The sequence below is a fragment of the Rhea pennata genome, chromosome 27, assembly GCF_028389875.1.
Source record: "Rhea pennata isolate bPtePen1 chromosome 27, bPtePen1.pri, whole genome shotgun sequence".
Lineage (NCBI taxonomy): Eukaryota > Metazoa > Chordata > Aves > Rheiformes > Rheidae > Rhea > Rhea pennata.
The window spans coordinates 3,531,380-3,552,910 of NC_084689.1; the positions used below are offsets into that span (position 1 = coordinate 3,531,380).

A 21,531-nucleotide genomic window follows, 5' to 3' on the forward strand; every position below is an offset into this window, starting at 1 on the left:
CAGCTGCTGCAAAAGTTTTTGGAAAGTTCAAGTTCTTAAAATTGGGAATTGTGAAAAAAGTTGTGAATGAAGTAAAAAGACAAAATGATGGAATGTTCATATGAAGCGTAAGAAAACTACGTAATGATCTAGACTTTATCATTTCAAAGTTTTTTTTTTTTGTTCTTTTTAAGAATATGCATGCCAAATGTCCTGTCTTTTTCAATGATTTGTAATATACATTTTATGACTGGAAACTTTTTGTACAACACACTCGAATAAATGTTTTGCATTTTACGTGTTTCCTTGTTTCATTTGAACGGTGAGAGGGAGACACGCCGGGGCTGTTGGGATGGTTCATCCCAGGGAACCTTCCTGTGTATAGAGACACTGCAGAAGAGATTCACTGGATCACACGCTGTGTTCCAGAAGCGCCGGAAAAAAAGGGGGGGGCAGGGGGGAGAGCCACCGAACCCCCCTTTTCTTCAAATTTTACGCAAACAGAGCGCTGGTGAAGGGCGCCGCCATGCGGGGGCGCGCGGGGCACGCTGGGAGCGCCGGGGCACGCTGGGAGCGGCGAGCGCCCTCGCGCGGGGCACGCTGGGAGCCGTAGTCCCCGCGAGCCGCCATTTCCCCCGGCGCAGCGTGTGCGGGGCCGCCGCCCGCGGTGACTTTGCGGCATGGAGAGCGGATTCGGCTCCGACTTCGGCTCTGCGGGCGGCGCAGGGGGCAAGCTGGACGCGGGGCTCATTATGGAGCAAGTGAAGGTGCAGATCGCCGTGGCCAACGCGCAGGAGCTCCTGCAGGTGAGGAGAGGCTGCGGAGGGCGGCTGGGCCGGGGGCTGCCTGGGGGGGAGCGGGGCGGGCTCCGGCGCGGCCCCGGCGCCCTCACGGCCTCTCTCCGCAGCGCATGACGGACAAGTGCTTTCGGAAGTGCATCGGCAAGCCGGGCGGCTCGCTGGACAACTCGGAGCAGGTGAGCGCTCGGGGCGCGGGGCAGACGGGGCGCGGGGGCGGCCGCGCTCCGCGGCGGGGCGGCCGCTCAGGGGCCCTCTGTGCCGCAGAAGTGCATCGCCATGTGCATGGACCGCTACATGGACGCCTGGAACACAGTTTCCCGAGCCTACAACTCCCGGCTGCAGCGGGAGAGAGCCAACATGTGAAGCGCCTCGGCTCCTGGACCGGGGATGGACTTTGCAGGGAAGGGACGAGCGGCCGGTCCGCGCGGTTGGGGACAAAATCCTGCTGCCTTTCCAGCCCCTGCCGTGGCAGAGCAATAAACCCTCGCTGAATCTTTTGCATCCTTTGGCCTTTATTAGCACCGATCCCAGGAGCAGGTGAATTTTCCAGCCTTGGGAGCCACCGTGAGCTGCTTAGTTTGCCTCATGCTCTTCCCAGCAGTCATACTGGCTAGAGCATGTTGTGACTGATAAAGCCCTGCTGAAAGGGCTGCGAGGGGCAAAGAGCCTTCTGTGGAAAAGAGAGGCTAAGCCAGTGACACACTCCCCTTCCCCAGAAAGCAAGCATGAACCTGGCTATCGGATAGTTACCCAGTCTCTTTTCGTAAGTGGAAAAGCTGCTGTGAGATGCTCTATAGGCTATAGTTTGCTACCTCCTCCCTTGTGTTTATATAGCTGTATGTGGAGCTTACTGATGGGCCTGTAGTCTTTAACTCGGCTCAAGCAGTGCCTTGGGGAGCAGGGCTGCACAGCTGTGTAAGTAACTACAACCACAGTTGGGGAGCGATAGACTGTGGGTGAAAACTACTTAGACTGATTTTTTTTTCATAGGAAAAAGATATATTGTGTGGGTATGCTTTCCTGTACTCTTGACTTTTGGTTTGGCTCTGGCACAGGTGTTCCATCTTGGAGCCTATTTTCTAGATTTCATTTTTTGAGTAGGAACACTTCTGCAGCAGAGGACTCTGGTCTGTTCTGGGGATGAGCACTGTGCTGTGCTCAGCCTTCACACCTCTCCTGGAGTGGGCATCTGTCCTGTGTTACTTGCACAGCAACTGGAAGGTGAGTCTGTTGAAGATGAAAAGTGTGTGTCCATCTGTAGTGATTTTTGAAATCCCTTGTGTTGAAGCTGTTCTGTATTCACACAAATATTTCACTGTTTGCTGGGACTGAGACAGGCTAGGAGGGTGACTTTTTCTTAGCTGTTAGGACTTTCAAGAGGATGTGGGAGAATGTGATTTCATTTAATCTTTCAGTGTGGTGGTTTCTATAAAGGAATGAAAGTGGCCCCGTGTAATCTTATCTATTAGGGGGTGAATGCTTGCTCAGACTAATTTGAAGCTAAACTGGAATTTTGTATCCAGATCAGGTAAAATAAATACTTGAAAATGAGTTGTCTTCAGCCATGTTCTTTCAAGGGCCTTTTTACTTCTCTTTATGGCTGCATGAATTTTCTGTACTGGCTGTGCAGCAGTCTAGTTTTAGCAGGAGGGAGCATCCCACAAAAGTTTCAGCTGTGTGATCTGAATCCACCCTAAGCCAAGTCATGCCTGGAAGCCAGATCTCCCACCTCGGTAGGGCTCTAGCTAGGAAAGTGGTGGGTTTCATTGCCAGCTGGGTTGGGAAAGAAAAAAACCTCTTGCTATACCCAAATGCGCAGCTTAAGTGCCAAATCTAGGAAGGGGTTTGAGGTACTAACTAGCATTCTGCTTAGGTGATCAAGTCTAAGGAGATGTCTGAGACCTGACACAAGAGCCCTGCAGCATTTCTTACTTTAGAACACAGATGTTTCAGTGTGCCTTACTCTAGTGGGACTGCACTCTCTGCTGAATGTATTGGGTGTGTGGACCCTATCTTGGCACTCTGAATTCTTTCCACTTAGCTTAAGGAAAACAGTAGTCCATGTGGTTATGTCTTATTCTTTGTTGATTTAGGTACCTGTGCCCTTAGTCAAAGGTAGCTGTGGGGGGGGAGAAGCCGGTCCTGATTGTTTAATAAAGGTGAGAACCTGCAGAGCCTGAGTGTTTTAGTCCTAGCTTCTGTTGTAATCAACTGGTGAGTCAGTGGATCGTGACTGAGTTTAATAGTAACTACCAGTATCTTGATGGAGTCTGGAAAGTGTATATACCCTTTCTAAAAGCCATTGCACAACGTGGCAGCTCCATCAAGGCAGTGAGGTTCAAGGCTTCAGCAAAGACATAGCTCGGGGCTGAGACAAAGTCCATTTGTCTCTTGGATTGGTTTGGGGATGACAGCTCATAAACAAGAGATAAGCCAATATACATAAATTTCTGGCTGATGTTTCTGGCACTTCTTTACTTGAAAGGCTAGTTTTTTAATGCATAGAATGTTTGGCCAGCTCTTAAGATGGGACAGGCCTCATTTATTTATAGAAAATCCTCTAGAATTGCACCTCTCTATGCAAAGCAGTTATCAAATGCCCTGGTGTCAAGACTGCAGTGGGTCACACAATGCTGGCATTTGTTCAACACCTGCAGCTGCAGGCCATCTTCACCCCTTTCCAGCATCAAGAAAATGTGCAGGAACGGAGGGGTTAATGCATCCCCTGGCAATTACTCCTCTTATTTGTCTCCTTCCCTGAGTGGAGAAATGCAGCTTCAGAGTCTGAGATTCTGTGCGATCCAACCCTGCACAGCTGTGACTTTGGTGTAGACACCAGGGAAGTATGGCCTGGCACAGCCATAGCCCCAGCTCGTGATTCCTGCTAGAAACCACCTCCCTGAGGGTTCTTTACATGCCAGAGGCCCACCTGCATCGCCCTGCAGAGAGATGAAAAGGGTCCTGTATCAAGCCAAAAAATGCAGCCAAGCGAGCCCAGCCCAACCCCCCAACTCAGAGATGTTCTTGATCTCTGGGATATGGGAAGATTTGCTGTCCTGTTTCCCACCCCTGCAGGAACCTGCTCCCCAGCTGGAAGGCTGCTCAGTGATGTACTTGTATGCACAACCTGAGCCTGGGGGTTTGGGACATGCAAGAGCATTTTCTGAGGCAGAATAGGGCCATAGAATGGGCTCCATGATATCCTTATGGCCTCTCACTTGATGTTACTGTATGTTTCCCTGACTTGTCACAGAGCAAGGTACATGCAGGATAGAGTTAGATGACAGTAACGGACAGTGGAGATGGAGGGACAGATACAGCTGAGCTAGGAAGGCAGAACAAGGCATTCTGAGAGAACGTGGCCAGGGAACTTTGCTGCAAGTTTGCCCTGCCCCAGCAGCAGCATTTGCTGCTCACACTCACTGAACAACTGTCGACGGTGCCCTGGGGGAAACCAGCACACACCATCCTGCTGCTGATTTGGACAGGGTAGAACTTTTTGCAGGCCTGATCGCCAATCATGTTCACTGCTGCTTTCTGCAGATGTTTTGACATGAGACCTGAGGAGGCAAGCGATTGCTGTTAGCTTGGTGCTGAGCTTGTCAGAAACAGCAGAATGTGTCAGAGTAGGGTCTCAGCTGCCTTAGAGGGAGAGTTTTGCACTGGGAAAGAAGCCAGGCCTGGTTCCTTCCCAGCTGAGCAAGGGTGTGGTCCTCATACTGCGGGAGTACGGCTGGAACAGCTGTTTCAGGGATGGGGGAGTGTGGTGGCTAGCATGTAGAAAGCTACAAGAGAGTAGGGATGGATGGGTGCAATCCTTGGTGGCTGCAGGAGAGGAGATTGTGGTGAAACCAGACCTTGCCCAGGTTGGTATCTCCTGCAGGGTACAACCTAGTGTGGATGGTGCTGGGGCAGTGGAGTGGGAGATGGCACGCAGGGTCACAGGGTAGGTGGCACTTAGCATGGCTGTCGTGTGTGAGGGAGCCTTCTCGGTCAGTACCTCCCTCCTTTGTGGAGCCCCAGCCTGTGATGAAGCATCTGGCTCCTTCATGGAAAATATGTGAATAATCTGGGAGACATATAGGTTTGATGGTGCTGCTGAACTTGACAGGCATGTTGAGCTCGAGAAGTGCCACATCGTAGTCCAGGCTGTAGACATTGTAGAAAGGGTGCTTGTAGATACGGAATATTTTTTCCACTTTCCCATCGATGCCATTCAGGAAGGGTGTTCCTAGAAAGGCCACCCACATTTTGGGGTCACTGTAACTGCAGAAAGAGAGCAAACCTGGCTGTTAGGAGCATGGCTTAGCAAAAAGTGCCATTTTCTGCTTGCTCTGGGGCTGGGATGTGCTATGGCCATAAGTTGTGAGGCCAAGGCCCCTAGCTCCATCATACGGCACGCACACCCATTCTTAGCACTTACCTGCAGGGGCACATCTCTAATATGTACTGTGTGCTTCCAGGGGGGCACAGCATCCCAGCTGTGGTGCTAAACTGCAAGGAAGGGGATGGGCAGGTGGGCAGATGGGGATGAGGCCGTGGGCAGGCAGGCTTTACCAGCCCATTTCAGACTTACATATCAAAGCAGTGAGCTGCAGAGAGCAGCCACCTGTCAGCAATGAGGACAGCCCCACATTTGTGCTCCTTCCGCCGAAGCCAGAGACTGACTTGCCATGGCCATTCTCCCCGAGCTGCAGTGCTGCCACCCACGATCTTGCTGAAGGCCACAGCAGTAGTTAAGCCACAATCTGAGACAGAAAAAGAGCCAACAGCGTGCTAAGAAACCGTAAGTGACAAGGGAGGTCTGTCCTTCCATGGCTTCTGCCATGGAGCAGCCTTTTGGGGAGACATAGACAGGGCAGTAGGATGTGATGAATTTCTTCTAGCTGCCAGTGACAAGACCTGGCAGATGTGGTATGATTTGGAAGCTTTTTTTGTTTTCACACATCACATCTTCTGGGGACTTCCCATGTGAGAAGGGGAAATTTGGATGGGCTGGCTGAGCTGTTGTAGAGCAAGGATGCAAGCAAGCGCAGCCCAAGCAGTGCTTGGTGATGCAGGGTGTGTTTTGGGCTGCCACATTCTGCAGAGCTGTCATGCCAACCAGTATTAGCAGACTGGCTGGGCAGAAGGCCCGCATGCTGGGGAACTGGACAGCTGCTTATAGAACAGAAGCAGCCACATTCCCTGGCAGAAGATTTGTACCCTACTTGTCCAGATTTTTCTTGTTTATCTCCTGACCCTCACAAGCTGATTAAGAGCTCCAGGGTGCTGAGGAACAGAGGCTGGCCCAGGATCCCAGTGGTAAAACTTGGGGCCCAAGACAGCCCATGTGAGGTTGATGGGCTGAAGTGTATGAGGGCAGTGCTGTGGAGTCTGAGTATCGTGGGATAGGGGTCAGCAGCAGTTGCATGCGGCCCAGGAGTGCTTACCACAGTTGCGCTCATCAGCGCCGTTGCTGCAGTCAACAATGCCATCGCATTCGGGATTTGTTTTTCCAATACAGACCTTGTTGGAGCACTTGAAGGTGAGGCTGGTACAAGGCACCACTGGAAGGCAATAACCCATGGCCTGCTTAGTAACCTCAATGCTAGCGGCTGGAGGTCTCTTGTCAGGGGCTGGAGGTCACCTACCAGCATATCAATAAATTGGATGTCAGTGAACTTTTACCTGGGGTTTGAGTGGGGTTGGTAGGCTCAGCTGTTTTCAGAGTTGCAGAGGTTTCTCTCCTGGTTGTGGTGGTCTTCACACTCAGGGTGGTTCCGTTGATTGGGCTTGTAGCTGTTGTGCTGGGCTGCGGCATGAGGATGGCTGTGGTGGAAGCTCTGGTGATGGCTGAACTTGAAAAGGTGCCTGCGTCTGGACTGGGCAGCTGTGCCATGGTATCCAGGATCCAGTCTTTGAATTTGGTAACTCTGGAGTACACACCAGGTTTCTCAGCCTGGGCACATCCAATTCCCCAGCTCACAATGCCAGCCAGGTAGAACACGCCTGGGGTTTCCTCACAGGCCAAAGGCCCACCAGAATCTCCCTGAGGGAGAAGCAAGACAATGACTGCTCAGCCCACTCTGCCCCAAGACAGGTCTGCCTGGAGCTCCTCAGCCACATTGGGAGGGCTTAGATAGCACCCAATTCCTCTCTCTTCAGTCTCTGAAGATGGCCCACCCAGCCCAGAGGGGCTGTCTGCTCCCATGCAGTGCATGCAAGACACGAGTGAGCAGAGATCAATGGCTTAATCTGATCACACAGACACATAATGGCATTTGGCATGAAAGTTAATTGCTCCTGACAACTCCTTTCTATGAAGGAGAGCAACCAACCACTACCACTTTGTCTCACTGCCACAGGAGGAGAGACTGTTTTTCCTAGAGCTCCAGTTTTCCCAAACTGGAGCAGCAAGATTCCACCTTAAGTCATGCTCAGTTTGATGGAGCTTCGTTTACCTTTCTCAACTCCCTGGCAGTGGGCCATTCCTTTTTGATATAAGGCACATGTTGATTATAACTTGGCTACAGCAGCTCAGCAGAGATTTCCCAAGGCAATGCTGAGACTGTGAATTAGTCCAGCTGCAGCAATCTGTGGAGGAGTGGAGAAACATCAGACTCTTACCTGGCATGAGTCTACCTTCCCTTCCAGGAAGCCAGCACAGATCATTCGGTCAGTGAGGGAGAAGTTATAGAGGAAGTCGCAGATCTTCTGGTCTATAATGCCCACAAAGGCTTTCTGCAGGCTCTCAGGTTCGGTGACTGCAAGAAAACAAAGGGATTGATGAGTGTAGCAGAGAGAAGTGGGAGCTAAAGGCTTTTAGACTGATTCAACATGTGCTTCTGAAAAGCAGGCTTTAATCCCAGATAGGAGCTTACTCTGCAGCCCTGAAGCACTTGGTTTACCAGGGCAGAGTTTTGTATCTGTATGCAGGACACTGGGCACAGGCAACAAGTTTTCTGCCATCTTAACAGTTTGCAAGCTCCTTGCCAACTGCAGAGGGACAGGAAGACTTCTTTGGTAGCACATATGCTACCTTCAATCTCTCTGGCAAAATGGGGTCCTCGCTCTTTCTAATTGCTTGGAACATCTTTGTGACAAAGCCTTGTGTAGTCACCGAGTCAGATGGCCTGCTGGGGAATTCACAGGAAACCACTGAGGCAATGATCTACCATTGCTTAATAGGGGAAAACTATTCAGGGGATCCCAGCTAGTTACTCCTGGTTCCTGCCAAGCTGCTATCTCCATTTTCTTGTTTGCTGGCAGCTTCTAAAGAACTGTAATTTAAGGTAGTTTTCCACATGCCTTTACTTTTGCCTTTGGCTCCCATGTTCCTGTGAGTTCCTGACTGTCCCTGTTATAGGCTCCTGTATGTTCCCAGGCATCTTTCTGGGTTGCTTTGGTACAGGCTTTGCCACTGAATCTGTCAGTGCGCCAGAACAAATCAACTGGTAAAGCATCACTGCTTACCATTGCCTTCTTGGGTGTTTCCCCACCCAGAAATCACACACTTTTTGCCAACGGGAAACTTCTGCACAGCAAGTGGGAGACAGACGGGCTGGATGTATTTGTTGAAGACGAGGGGTTTTGCCAGCTCTAATATAGCAACATCAAAGTCCAAAATGATAGGGTTGAAGAGGGGGTGCTGGATCACTCTTGTTACGTTGGCTTTCACTGTGTTCCCATCTGTTCCATTTAGTGATGTAGTTCCCATATAGGCTTTGATATCTTCTGGCTTTGTCCTGCAAATACATAATCCTAAACATACATTCACACACATGCCTAGCATGAATTCTGATTTAAATTTTAAATTACAAGCAACTTTAAATCATCAGTGTCTGAAATCTTGCTTCACCAAAGCAGAGCCCAGCACACACAAGAGTAGCCCTAAGGAGTCAGGCATAAAGAACTCGTTTCCAACAGTGGTACATCTTCAGAACGTCTCCTGAGGAGCAGGTAAGCATGTAGTAATGCTCTCCAAGCCTTCAGGAATCTGTTGTTATTTCAGAAATGTTTTGACACACAGATGGTGTCTCTGTATTCAGAAGGCCTTAATGGATTTTTTAACATGAAGTTTTCTAGAGTTGCATTTTCTTTTTTTTTTTTAACCCATGTAAACTTTAAATATCTGGCACTTTTCATGGTGAGGTGTTCCATAGCTTAATGACATTTATGAAGAACTGCTTTCCTTTGCTTGTTTTGTACCTCCTCTTGGTGGTACTTTCATTTGATAGCTTTTAAAAAAAGAAGTAAAAAGACATTTTGTAAACACTTATTCTGCACTATCCATAATTTTATAGGTGCAATCGTACGCTCCTGACCCAGTTGTCTCTTTTCCTAAATCTAGTTTGGTCTATTTTATCATGCCTGTTAAGGATGCTGTTCTACACCTGGATTACCCTTTGTGCCTTCTGTTACCCTCTTTACAATGCCTTTACAATATAGGGTGCCTTTCCTCAAAGAACAGTTACTTTTCTTTAACAAACAGTCATATGGAGCCTGCCCTTTGCCACCTCTCCAAAGTATGTTGTCCTCACTCCCTGTCCAGGCCATTTTAACCCTTCCCTGCCTCATCCCAGCCTCTCCACAAAATCCCCTTTGCAATTAACATCTAGCCACGATGAAAACTGATGTCCAGTGTTGTTTTTCACTGGTGACACCATTGCCACAGCTGTGGGTTTGGCTGCATGGCCATGTAGACTTGTACAGGTCTGTGTCAATGGCCAAGCAAACTGGAACAGCATTAGCAACAAACACTGCCATCCACTCCTGCCATAGCATGGTTGGGATCTTACTGATTGAAGCAGTGAGCTGCTGACAGCAGCCAGCGATCCCCAATTATGGTGGCTCCACAGAAATGCCTTGAGTCTTCTTTCAGGCTGACTTGCCAGGGGATCTCTCCGCTGAAAGCATCCATTCCTCCCACAATCTTGCTGGGTTTGGAGAGTCCAGGTCGTCCTCCACACTCTGAACAAAAATGCAAGCATGACTTGTGATTACTCCTAGCAGAAGACAAGTACGGAATGATTTTTGCTTTCTCTAGCTGGTAAGTCCGGGCAGGGACAAGTCAGGGCCAAAGTCTGAGGCATCTGCCCAAGCCCTTCCTGATGATCCTGGGGATTTCTGATGGTGGCTGAGCACTACTATACATGGCCTTCATCCTAACTGCTGTTCTGAGACTTGTTCTTGGCAGGGTCTTAAGCCTGTGCCTCTCCCAAAGGCAGAGTAATGAGCATCTCTGTGCCCCTTAGCTCTGCCATTACAGATAGAAAGTTAATCCTCAATTTAGAAAAATGCCCTACATCTGTATCTCCCTGCAGGGCTACTGGGAGGACTCCTGGAAGCTAACAGGTCCTCCTGTAGAAACCTCTGCTTTGAGAAGATACCTAACTGCTGTGAAATTGCAGCCACTGAACTTGAAATACTGGGAGATCGTTGGGAGGCAAAGAAAAGTGAGTGTCCAGTCAACAGGTTAAGCAGTATCAGACACTGGTGAGTGTTAGTACCCTGCATCTGCCAGGTGTCCTGGGCCTGATGGAGCCAGGTGCTGGGCACAAAATTACGCATTCAGTTGCACGAGCAAGTGAGCCCATGAAACTTGTCCGTACCAGTACCAAGTGACTTGGCCACTTTGCTCTGGGCTAAGCTGAGGCAGTCTTGGCCTTTGGCACTTAGTTGAGGGTTGTGTGTGTCACCCTGACAAAGGTTATTTCAACTCAGTGAAAAAGTAGGCCCTCCACTGGGACCTATACCTGCCACTCTTTCTACCCTGCTGCACCCACTCTGTGACCATCTCGTACCTTGTGGCCTAGAAGCAGTGGCTGGCTTGCTGGCAGCTGGGCCTGGTGAAGCACTGGGGGTTGCTCCAGCGGTAGTGTTGCTAAGATCTTCAGAGATGACCATACTGCTATTAGTGCTGGAGTGTATTAGTGGGACAGTATGTGTTATGGAGGTGGGGAAGGCAGAAATAGCATCTAAGATCCAGTCTCTGAGTTTAGTAACACGGGTATAAACCCCAGGCCGCCTGGCTTCAGCACATCCAATTCCCCAGCTCACGATTCCAGCTAGAAAAAACTTGCCAGACGGTTCTTCACAAACCAGGGGCCCACCAGAGTCACCCTGCAAAAGAAGTGTGAATGGTGAGCCTTCTCCAGCTAAGCTCTAAGCCTGCTCTGTCTGCCCTCAGCATACCTCCACCAGGTCTTTAATTAGAGGAGCAGAAGCAGCAGAGCAGCTCTGATTTAGCTTCCCTGGCTCACAACAGTGTTTTCTCCTTAATCATTGTGAAAAATCAGGATTTTCTCCAGGTATGAAATTTCAGGCTAGATAAATGCTAACTAGGGAAACCACCAACTTGTTCATCAAAAAAAAAAAACTGTTGTGGATGTTTTAGCTTCCACTGCTGCCCTTTGCCAGGGGTAAAATGACTTTAATTTGAGGACTTGCCAGGTAGGTCTGTAACATCAGCCCTGTTTTATGATTCAGGAACTAGAGAAAAGTAGCTAAGTAGCCAAAACAGCCACCTGAACATGCAGGTGCATATGGGGAAGGAAAAGTCTCATTTGGAGAGACAGGCTGGCTCCCCTGGGCCGTTTCTCACCTGGCAGGAGTCAATTTTCCCCTCCAGATAACCAGCACACAGCATCCTGTCTGTGAGGACGTGGCTGTAGAGGCTGGAGCACAGCGTCTGGTCCAGCAGCTCCACTGTTGCTTTCTGCAGGAACTCTGGCTTCAGCACTAAATGGAAGAGATGCGATTGTGAGCTCCCCGCCACACAGTCTTGCAGTGGGTCCAGCTCCCTGTGTCACAGCCCACATTGCCTGACCAGAGCACAACCCTACTGCCCTTCTCCACCCTTCCCTCATGTGCTCTGCTTCTGTCCCATCACGCGTCCTCCCCTGCCGCCAGGCTTTGCTTACGGAAATCCTCCTTGAGGTAGCCCCAGCCAGAGATAAGGCACTTCTTTCTGGTGGGGAAGTGATGCCCAGCATCTGGCAGGCACACGGGCTGGATGTACTTAGTGAAGGCCATAGGTCTCTTCAGCTCCAGCACAGCCACATCATAGTCAGCTGTGTCCGCATTGTAGGAGGGGTGCGAGATGATCCTTGCGATGCCCATTTTCACTGCGCCACTATCAGTACTGCTGAGCGAAGTAGTCCCAGTGTAAGCTGCCCACATAGCTGGGTCCTGAAACCTGGAAGACACACAAATGGGTCTGTGCAGGCCTGGAGCCTGCAGAATTGCCCTGCAAACCACAACTGACGTGCTTACTGCGGGTGATGCTACCTCCCTGCCTTTTGGTGCCCGGTCCTGCCTGTCCCCCGGCTATCAGCTTCGGGACATGAATTTCCTATGGCTAAAGCTGGCAGGGCAAAGAAACCAACAGTGACTGAGCACTCTAAGCACAGTGAGAGCCTTATGAGATGGCAGCTTTTAGAAATGGGGCAAGAAAAGGAGTTTGACTAGCGCTTACTCAGTAAAGCAGTGAGCGGCAGACACCAGCCATTTCTCCGTGAGGACGGCAGCACCACAGAAGTGCTCGTTGTTCTCTCGCAAGCTGACTTGCCATGGAAACTCCCCTCTGGATGCTTCGGAGCCTCCTATTATCCTGCTGGCAGTCTGCATGGCAGGGCGGCTCCCGCAGTCTGAAAGGCAGGCGAGAGCTCGTGTAAGCGCATTGGAATCCTGCAGCTGGACACAGGGAGAACCAGGCACATGTTGCAAGGGCCTCTCTGGGGCGAGAAAAAATCTGCTTCAGTGCAAAGCATGCTCCCAGCCTCTCCCAGCACATGCCCAAGCACCAGGGCATTGCTGTGGCTGTTACAAGCGAGTAGGCTTTAACCTGCAGGTCTAGAAAAGGCTTGCAACTCACTGACCCATCATAGGATCCTCCCAGAAACCCTTTAAAGCAAGCCAAATAGTGAGAGAAAGGTCTCAGGTAGTGTCCCAAGCCCAGCCACTGTCTCCTGAGCTGCTCCCAGAAGCCTGTGGACATGCAAAGCTTGAGCAGCACTCCAGCCCACCAAAAGCTTACAGGCTAGTCCCCGGACCTGCTCCCCCATCAACACCTACAGGAGGGACATCACTGGTGTCCTGGCTTCCTCAGGTTCACGCTTAGGGGAGTGATAACATTACAGTGCCAGTGTGAGGGACTCTGTCTCGAGCAGTAAAGGTGAGTGATGCCTGCAGGGCATTGTATCTCTGCGCTCTATCTTCACTCGTCTTCTTCAGTTACTGCCTTGATGATGCTGTCTGTGACCAAGCCATATCTCAGCTGTGCTTATCAAGACCCAAAGAAAGTCTGAGCTCCAGACTTCCAGTGTGGGTGGAAATGGGTTTGGGCATGCCCTTGCAGCCAGGCTTCTTGTGGCATTGCTGGAAGATGCTTGTGTGCACTCTCGCAAAGAGCTGTGGCTTGGGTGTATGGGCTTCACTGGCTCATGAGAATATAACAGTTGATCCCTGTCTTATTATGCCCCTCACAGCTGTCACAGAGACTGAGATGTTTCTGTATTACAATTCTTTTCATCCTGATGTGGACATCTTCAGTCAGCCTAACATATCATGCCCTGTCCTTAGCTCCTGCCAGTGACCAGAAAGTCTACTGTTGTTACAACTATTGAGGGCTGCAGTGTTGGGTTGTGGCCCAGCAGGGTGCTTAGGTCCTGATGCAAGAGACCTGCTGTGAGAGACTCACCACAGCCCTTTTCATCAGAGGCATCAGAGCAGTCCTTTTGGCCATATGCATTTCCATATTTTCTTTCCATATGCATTGGCTGTTGCAGCAAGTAAACCTGTCTCCAGGGCAGCTCCCTGGGGACAGCAAGGCTTCGGTCATTCACATGGCTTCTGCAGCCCTCTCTATGACTGTCTTCCTGGCTCTCTCAGTGGCAACCACCACTGTGTCTTCATACAGTGTTTCCTGGCAGTATTAGTATCCCCTTGGGGTGGAGCTGGAAGCTTAGCTGCATCTTGGGGTTAAACTTTTGGGGTGGGGGGCAGAGAAAAAGAGCCCCGTTATGAGCAAGATGGGGTGCAAACACCTTTCATATCTGCAATCAGGCACACAGGTGACTTGTGAAGGGAAGAGGACTCTAGCTTACAGAGTGCAGTTTTGCTACAGGGAACTGGCGTTTATCACTGTTCTGCTAGGGCACGCAGCTCTTCCCGCTTGCCTGGCTCTTACCTGTTTTCAATCCAGGTCTGTATGGAGAAATCTCACTTGGGCCTGTAACAAAGCAGAGGGAAGGGAAGATAATGAAGATGACCCAGGCTGGGGTTGCAGGAGCTGCAGGCTTTCATGACCGCTCTGCTCCTGGGCAGGGCTGGCAGAGGCCAGCTTTCCCTGCTTTGCCTGTCACATAGCTAGGGGGAAACACCTGCAGCAAGCTCCTGGCCCATTTTGCTTTCTGGGTCCCACGGCCAGCTAGCAGATATCTGCTCTGCTTTGTGATGGATGCAGGACACAGTGGATGAGCAGCTGTGTCCAGAGATGTTCAGCAACCACCAAGAGCTAAACATGGTTCTGCCACCGCCTTGTAATGAGCAGGTGGCTGCCTATGCTTGCAATGCTGGGCTCCCCATGCCTGGAGCTTGTCTCCTGAGCCTACAAAGAGACTGGAAGTGAAATGCTGAAGTGAGATCCTATCTTTCCGGAAGGCAGGAGTTCCTGCTGCAGCATAACTGGTTCACCCTAGAGTCAGGCAGAGCATCCTTTGGAGGTTTGGCTTGGATACCTGACAGCAGTTCTAGTTCCAACACTGCTGCTGGGCATGAAGCATTGACTGGGCATCTAAAGCTAAAGTCCTGAGCCAGTTTGGCTATCTGAGAAACGGTTTGTGGTTTTGCTAGTGTGACCTGTGCTGACAGCAGCACTTGCATGGAGCACCTTGCTCTGGTTTCCTGGCACAGATGGGAGGAGCATACCTGTAAGAGAAGCTGAGGATATAGTCCCATAAGCAGCCAGGGAGAGACCTTGCCTGCGCAGGGCAGCAGCCAGCCCATGTCTGAGAGCTTCTTCCTCCTCTGTAGAGCTCAGAGTCTGGGAATCCTGGGGAGCAAAGCGGAGGCGGAAACGGACAATCACGCTCGAGTTTCCATTCCTGCTGGAAGACAAAGAGAATCATGGGGCGCTTTTTCTCTACGGTCAGTAAGAGGGGCAGGCCTTATGCATGAATGCCCTCAGCTTCTATGCTAGTGGCCCACAGGGAACTTTGGAGAAATAAAACTACTCAATTATTCATGACTCAAGATTCTCTGATGATGTGGCCGGGGCCACTGAAGCAGTCATTCAATTTTTCTTCTTTGGCCCAAAATTCAACTTTGGTTGAACAAGACCACTTTCCTCACCCTCACTGACTTCATTTCAAGGTGAAAGAATCCAGAACATCCAGAAAGAATCCCAAAAGCAATACAGCTTTGACCAAAAAGCAGTTTCTCTTTTTACTTGTTTTGAACAAAAAAAACATTTCAGGGCACCAAGATCACACATCTGTAGTAGCACGCCTGGTCTGAAGGGAGAGCAGTCTACACTCACCTGTAGCCCAGGATGGTGCAACCAGTGCAGCTTGAGTCCAGCTGGGAGTCCTGGAAACTGGATAGAAACTGCAAAGTGAAGAATGATGGTCACACACTCACCCTGTTTTCCCCAAGCAGAAAACCTGAGGGAGACAGGACTAGTCTGCTGGCTGAGGACAGCTAGGCTGGACTCTGGGGAACTGCAACAGCCCATCCTGAGCAATGAAGGAGCATGGGCTACACAGCAGCCTCCCAGCTCTGCCTCATGCCAAGCCTGGGACTGCAGAGCTGCAGTGTGTATGGTTCGCCTGGCTCAACTCACCAGCCTCTCTAGAGCAGGTGTCAGCACTCTGTAATAGTCTGAGTTTTCCATTTGCAAGCTGCTGTTGAATGCAATTCCTCTCAGCTCCACTGTGTGTTCAAAGCTGGTCTCTACTGCAGGATGACAGGCTGCCAGAGAGGGAAGGTTTCTATCAGAGGCACAAAAGAAACATGGAGGTTTGGGGGCCACATCGCCCACTTTGTAACAGAGATCTCATCGTGTCCTTTAAAAACCCTTGATTTTTGGCAGCTTGATTTTCCCTGACCACCACTGTGGGAGTGCCATACAGCCATGCTGGGCTACCCCCACACGTGCCACACTCTGCCAGGCATGTCAGGTGCTGCCAAGCACGTACAGGGTGCTGTAATGGGCTGACATCTGGCCGAGGGGAGCCAGAGGCAATGGGAGGAGAAGGGGGAGCCAAGGAGACAGTGGCTGAACCCTCGAGTGGGGCAGTGAGTAGAAGATGGCTGGAGCAGTGAGGTCCAGCTACAAGAAGTCTGGGAGTCATTGGGGGAAATTAAAGAGGAATGGATCTATGCAACATTAAAGTGCATTAGAATCGAATAACATTAAAAATCTGAGGTAGCTCTATACCATTCAGCGTGTGTGTGTGTGGGGGGGGGTGAGTTGTACATATTGTCCTCAGCAGAAGACATTTGAGGGTTTCTCAAATCCTGTGAAATATATGGACCATTTCTCTACTGGAAGAGGTAAACTGAAAGAACATACTCAGCTATGCACTCACCCAGCAGGATCCCCAGGTAGAGGGCTGTCACGCTGCCCACAATGGCAGTAGCAATGGTTACCTTCCAATGGCCGGCCCTCAGTCTCCTCCGGGTGCCTAGCACTGGTTTTATTTGGTCCATGCTTTCTGAGCAGCTCTACAGATGATCTCTGTGATTAAAAACAATAGGAGGAAAAGGATAGATCTGGAGTAAAATGTGAGATGTCAGCTAGGGTCCTCAGAATCTCCAACTAGTACACAGTCACAGCAAGTAAAAGGACTAGATACCTATCCTGTCTCCTGAACGTGTCTTAGGCTACAGGCCAGGAGATTTTATATTAACCATGATGGACATTTCCTGTCTGATTCCCCTTTCCAGTACATTTTTTTCCGAGGAGGACACTGATGCTTAGCGAGCTGGAGTGGTCCTGTCTGCCACAAGCACGAACCAGCCTGATGCCCCCATCTCTGTGCTCTGCGCAGATGCTTTTAGTGACACAAGCTCTGGTAAGTGTTAAAGCACAGTGTCGCAGCATCATGCCCTGGGGTCCAGCCAGGATGGCACACTAGCAGGCAGTCTCCTACCCTGGCACTTTTTATTCAGCAGAGAGGATTTAGGGTTTTGCCTCCTGTAATGCCAGGGTGAACAGGCATGCTCACTTACAGCAAGAGGTGTAGATACCATAGACGAGGCTCAGGATCTTGACTTGCTCTTTCTGTCTTAGAAATCACCCCTAATAAAGATCCTGAGAACAACCAGTGTCACTACCAGCTGCTTTAATGCTGCTCAAGTGTCACAGAGCTGCAGTAGTGGGTGGAACAGTTCTGATGGCAAGTACAGTATTTATCTCAGAGTAATCTTATAGGCCTGCAAATAACAAGACTAGGCTGTGGTTACATTCTTAAACATGCAACTTTGCAGTCTGAACAGAGAGCTATGGAGAGAGACCTAAGAATCACCCTGATTAAACACAGGAAAAAGTGGCATTAGACTATAAATTCCCCTTCTGAGACATGGCTGAAAACATCAAGCTTACATGTTTCTCACAACAGTATCAGAACCTGTTGTATTGCCACACACATACATACATATATATATATATATATATATATATATATATAAAAAATTCATATATGTGACTCTGGAAATGCTAAATTTTCATAAGCTTAAGCCACAGACAGAATCTGACTGCTTTTGTGCAGGACTTCAGCACCCCTGTAAAGTCTGGCAGAACTGCAGACCAGAACAAAACAAGTTTGAAGGGGCTTCTGGGGTTTCTGGTTCAAACCCCTGCCCAAAGCAGGACCAACTTAGATCAAGTTGCTCATGTCCTTGTCCAGTTAAATTTGAATATGCTCAAAGATAAGAGATTTTGCACCTGCCTGAGTCTCCCTTCCAGTGTTCGACCACCCACATGGTGAAGAATCTTTTCCTTCTATTGAAGTAGAATTTCTCTTACTGTTATTTCTGTCTGTTGTCTCTCATCTTTTCACTGTCCACTCCAAAAAGTCTGACTCTGCCTTCTCTACAGTCTCCCTCTAGATACTTGTAGACATCTTGTAGAAATCTTATTTTGTCACTTCTACAGCAGCCATCTCTTGCTGGTCCAGAAGATGTTGCGAGTGTCTCTGTTCCAAACACTGCAATAGCAGCTATTTGCTGAAGCAGCAGAACGTGACTTCAACAAACAGGGAAGCTGCTAAGGAACAACCTTTTCTAATGCAAATTTACCAAGCAATGAAAGAGAGAGGAGGGAAGAAAAGGACCCAGGACACTGGGAGTAGCAGAACTGCTTCTGAAGAGCTTTTCAGTGTTTTCTGAGAGGCGTCAGCAGTTCTTTAAACTGAAGCTTCTAGATAAGAGATTTTAAAAGGTCACTCCTTTGTGAGGGAAGAGACAAAGAGGGGGAAGAAGGGACAGTCTACCCAAGACGCCTCTCTAATACAGCTGAAAAAGAATATTTGGAGGTCTAACTGAGCCTTCCAGAGATAGGCACTTTGGGCCTGCCTGCTTTGTTAACAGACATTAGACAATTCAGCTCTTGCTAAGAGCAGACAAATAAGCAACATTTTTCCAGTGGTCCCTGTGACCTAAATGCATACAAGTGAGCAATCCAGTCTCTCTGTTCTTTCAATAGGCTTTGGAGTTGCTGGCTCTAACGTAATATTCAGATGCTGAACATAGAAGCTCCAAATCTAATCCAGATATGCTGACCAGTGCAACAGGCAATATTCAGCAGCATTGCTACCAATGGACAGCAAGGACAATAGCACCCGAGAAAAAAAATAACATCACAGGCAAAATTAGCTGTGTCTGACTGTTAGTTTAGACAACACAGGTTAGACTGAACTAATCTTGGCTGGAAGCTCACTTGACTCCAGGGTGCCAACACCTGAGCTGACCACTCTCTGCTCCCTTTATCTCTGGTGGAGATCCAGTTAGTGGAATTTAGGATGCAGTCAGTGAGACCAAATGTGCTCCTCTGCTTTAAAGTGGGTTAAATCACAGCCTGAACTCCAAGGATGAGACTAAGACTGCATTCACAAGTGACATTTCTGTGGAGTAAATCCAAAAAAGTAAAGCCCAAGAAGATGCCCAGGTGGAGATGCCATCCATAGAGTTGTTCAAATAAGCAACACCTAAAGCAGTAACTTAGAAATAAAGCATCACCTGTGTTTGACGACATGGAGAAAGGAAAATGGAAGTATTTTTTCACCTTGGCATGTGATTCCTCCATATGCCATTTCATAGCTCTCCAGTGCTCTGCCCGGGAGCCTAATTATAACTTGATAAAACAGGAAAGTGAGGCATTAGTGGGATCCCCAAGAATTACATGTCATCTTAACCCAATAATGCTGAAAACAATGCCCTTACTTTCAGATAATTGGTTAAGATGACATCTCCAGACCAGGCAACAATTTCCTAAAGGGTCCATTAATCCTTGCAAAAGCATGGAGATGCTTTCTTGAGCACAAAAACTGAGACACAGCCTCGACAGGAGAGAGTGATCAGGCTGCCTGTCCCAGGTCAGTGACTTTATTTTCTGGTAGTGCTCATGACCCTGCTTATGCCTGACTCATCCTCCTCACCCTGCCCAATTTCCTGGCACAGCAACTCTACTGAGCACCTCATTCACCATGAAACAGGAATGTGCAAGAACATAGGGAATTAAGTGGTACCTTCCCATATTCTAATGGGTCAGAGAGAAGGAATTGTGGCATATTGCTTTTCTGACATCTGAACAGGTATTTTTAGATAATATCCTTTTTTTCCAAGGCTTGACTCATGCTTTTTTTTAGAGTAAATAGACCTGGTAGTTTTTTGAGCTACTTTTTTTTTTTTTTTTTTTTTCAATGAGCGATACTTAGAAGATGATTTTGAGACATCAGCATGCTGTCTCTGTGAAAAAGAAACCATAAAATATAGCAAGTACAGCATTTCCAATACAGACAGGACAGCATTAATGTATAAAGGTGAGGTGGGTTCTTACACCCAAAGGGTTGAGGGCACACCACATACAGGAGCAAGGAAGGGACAAGGAGGAGCCACAGGAGGGAAATCCTGGTTCTTTGTCAATGCTAAGATTGTCAGGCTGTTCAATGTCAGGCTAAGATTGCAGACTCCCTGTGCCAGGGGTCTCCATTTCATGCAATGAGCCCCACAGAGCATGAAGTTGCAAGGCTGGCCCAGAACACACAACTACTCAGCACAAATTGTGGTGGTTTTCGTCAGCTGACAGCACCTTAGGTGCTAGTGCAATAGTGCTCTCCCAGCACAGTGTTGCCAGCTAGCCACAAAAGGGACCTGCTTTTTCCACACTTACCCCTCCACATCCTCTCCCCAGTCTCTGGTCTTCCACTGCTCCATATTTCTCTTCTTTTGCCTCTCAAGCGTCCTTCCCTCTACGTTTTGATTCCTTTCCTCCAGCCTTCTTGAGCCTCTCCAGCATTCCCTGCTCTTAGTCTCGCCTCCTTCAGAACAGGCATGCTTGCTCCCATAGCTCACGTTGCTTTGCCACAGGCCCCCTTTTGCTCTTCTTTAGCTTATCTTTTGCTTCCCATATCCCCATTCCTTGTCTACCAGAGAGCATCCCTTTCATATCAGCCTTTCACCATAAGGACACGAGTAAAGTGTCACCTCTGGTCTGTTGTGATGAAGTAAGGAAGAGTCACAGAAAAGAAACAGGTCAACTGTGTATTCAAAAGTCAACTTAATTTAGTCTGCAACAGATAATAAAGCTCCGAAAACCCTAATGTCCTGAGCTGGCCTAGTCTGGGCTGTCATGGAGTCTTTGTGCTGCACTTCTGTATTCTAACTTCTTTTTTTTTTATCCTAACACTGTAAGTATAAGTATGGAGTAAGAGCAATCAATATGCTGCAAATGTTTGAAGAATCTAGTGTAAATAAAACATACCTGCTTTATCCTATATTAAATGTGTGTCATTACGGAGAGTTTGGTTCTTAACATAGCAATACTGACTACCTTGTCTACTGCCTTCAGACATAAAGGTTGTAAAACCATCACCTGTTCTAATGTCAAACCTGTAAGTCCTCACCCAGACAGGACCTTTGTGAAATGATGGTGTTAGTATGAAAAATATGTTACTTGCTCAAGACAGACAAGTTCAGCAGCAGATCCACCCGCAACCTCAGGAAATAACTGAGCATTTGGTCAAAGATAAGTGAAAGACTAGCGATTCGATGGCTGAGTTAAGATTTGTGGCGCTTCAGAGGAGGAATAGAGCAGAAGCAGAATCACCTTTCTGCAGAAGGAGAAGGCACAAAATGAAAAAATAGTTTCTGATGTGCCCCCTGAGAGAGCCCATCATTCAGAATTGCATATGGAAGAGCAAAACACAAGCATGGGCAGGAGAGAGAAGATAGTCACTTGTGGAAGGTGAAAGCAGAAGCAGGACCAGAGGAGATAGAGAGACCCAGGTAAGCAAACAGATCTGCTGGCAGAGCCACGTGGAAAGAACAGTCTCAGTTAAAGTGGGGTCAAGTCTTGTGGTTTTTTCTCTACAATCAGGAATTTTGTTGTGCAAGAATGGGGATCAGCAACCTGTTGCAGCAGTTACTGATAGAAGGTGGAATATTCTCCTGGGACAGTAGATTAATAACTAGAGTTTTCTGTGGTGGATGGTGGTATAGTGCAAGGATGCGTCAGTCTGGAGACATTAATGATCACACGACAGTTCCT

At 48.8% G+C, this 21,531-nt stretch overlaps 2 protein-coding genes across 3 annotated transcripts in view; one reads left to right on the plus strand and one right to left on the minus strand.

Moving 5' to 3' along the window:
- The first annotated feature begins 591 nt into the window (after positions 1-591).
- TIMM13 (translocase of inner mitochondrial membrane 13) lies at positions 592-1,280 on the plus strand. Its single transcript, XM_062596478.1, has 3 exons — positions 592-785; positions 887-955; positions 1,044-1,280. The coding sequence occupies exons 1-3, from the start codon at positions 660-662 to the stop codon at positions 1,140-1,142; spliced, it is 294 nt and encodes a 97-aa protein (XP_062452462.1). The 5' UTR covers positions 592-659; the 3' UTR covers positions 1,143-1,280.
- Positions 1,281-3,300: 2,020 nt separating this feature from the next.
- Positions 3,301-21,531, minus strand: part of TMPRSS9 (transmembrane serine protease 9) — a 31,398-nt gene continuing 13,167 nt past the window's right edge. Inside the window, exons 3-20 of one of the 2 annotated variants that reach the window (XM_062596474.1) lie at positions 16,352-16,500; positions 15,604-15,731; positions 15,301-15,368; positions 14,691-14,866; positions 13,951-13,992; positions 12,238-12,409; positions 11,684-11,958; positions 11,365-11,501; positions 10,565-10,883; positions 9,560-9,731; positions 8,235-8,506; positions 7,389-7,525; positions 6,450-6,810; positions 6,212-6,328; positions 5,356-5,527; positions 4,780-5,045; positions 4,203-4,339; positions 3,301-3,718 (exon numbers count right to left, since the gene is read on the minus strand). In XM_062596474.1, the coding sequence (XP_062452458.1) occupies positions 3,557-3,718; positions 4,203-4,339; positions 4,780-5,045; positions 5,356-5,527; positions 6,212-6,328; positions 6,450-6,810; positions 7,389-7,525; positions 8,235-8,506; positions 9,560-9,731; positions 10,565-10,883; positions 11,365-11,501; positions 11,684-11,958; positions 12,238-12,409; positions 13,951-13,992; positions 14,691-14,866; positions 15,301-15,368; positions 15,604-15,731; positions 16,352-16,472 (3,234 nt within the window). In that variant the 5' untranslated portion in view covers positions 16,473-16,500 and the 3' untranslated portion in view covers positions 3,301-3,556. The remainder of the gene's footprint in view (positions 3,719-4,202; positions 4,340-4,779; positions 5,046-5,355; positions 5,528-6,211; positions 6,329-6,449; positions 6,811-7,388; positions 7,526-8,234; positions 8,507-9,559; positions 9,732-10,564; positions 10,884-11,364; positions 11,502-11,683; positions 11,959-12,237; positions 12,410-13,950; positions 13,993-14,690; positions 14,867-15,300; positions 15,369-15,603; positions 15,732-16,351; positions 16,501-21,531) is intronic. The other variant, XM_062596475.1, reaches the window with a different exon arrangement.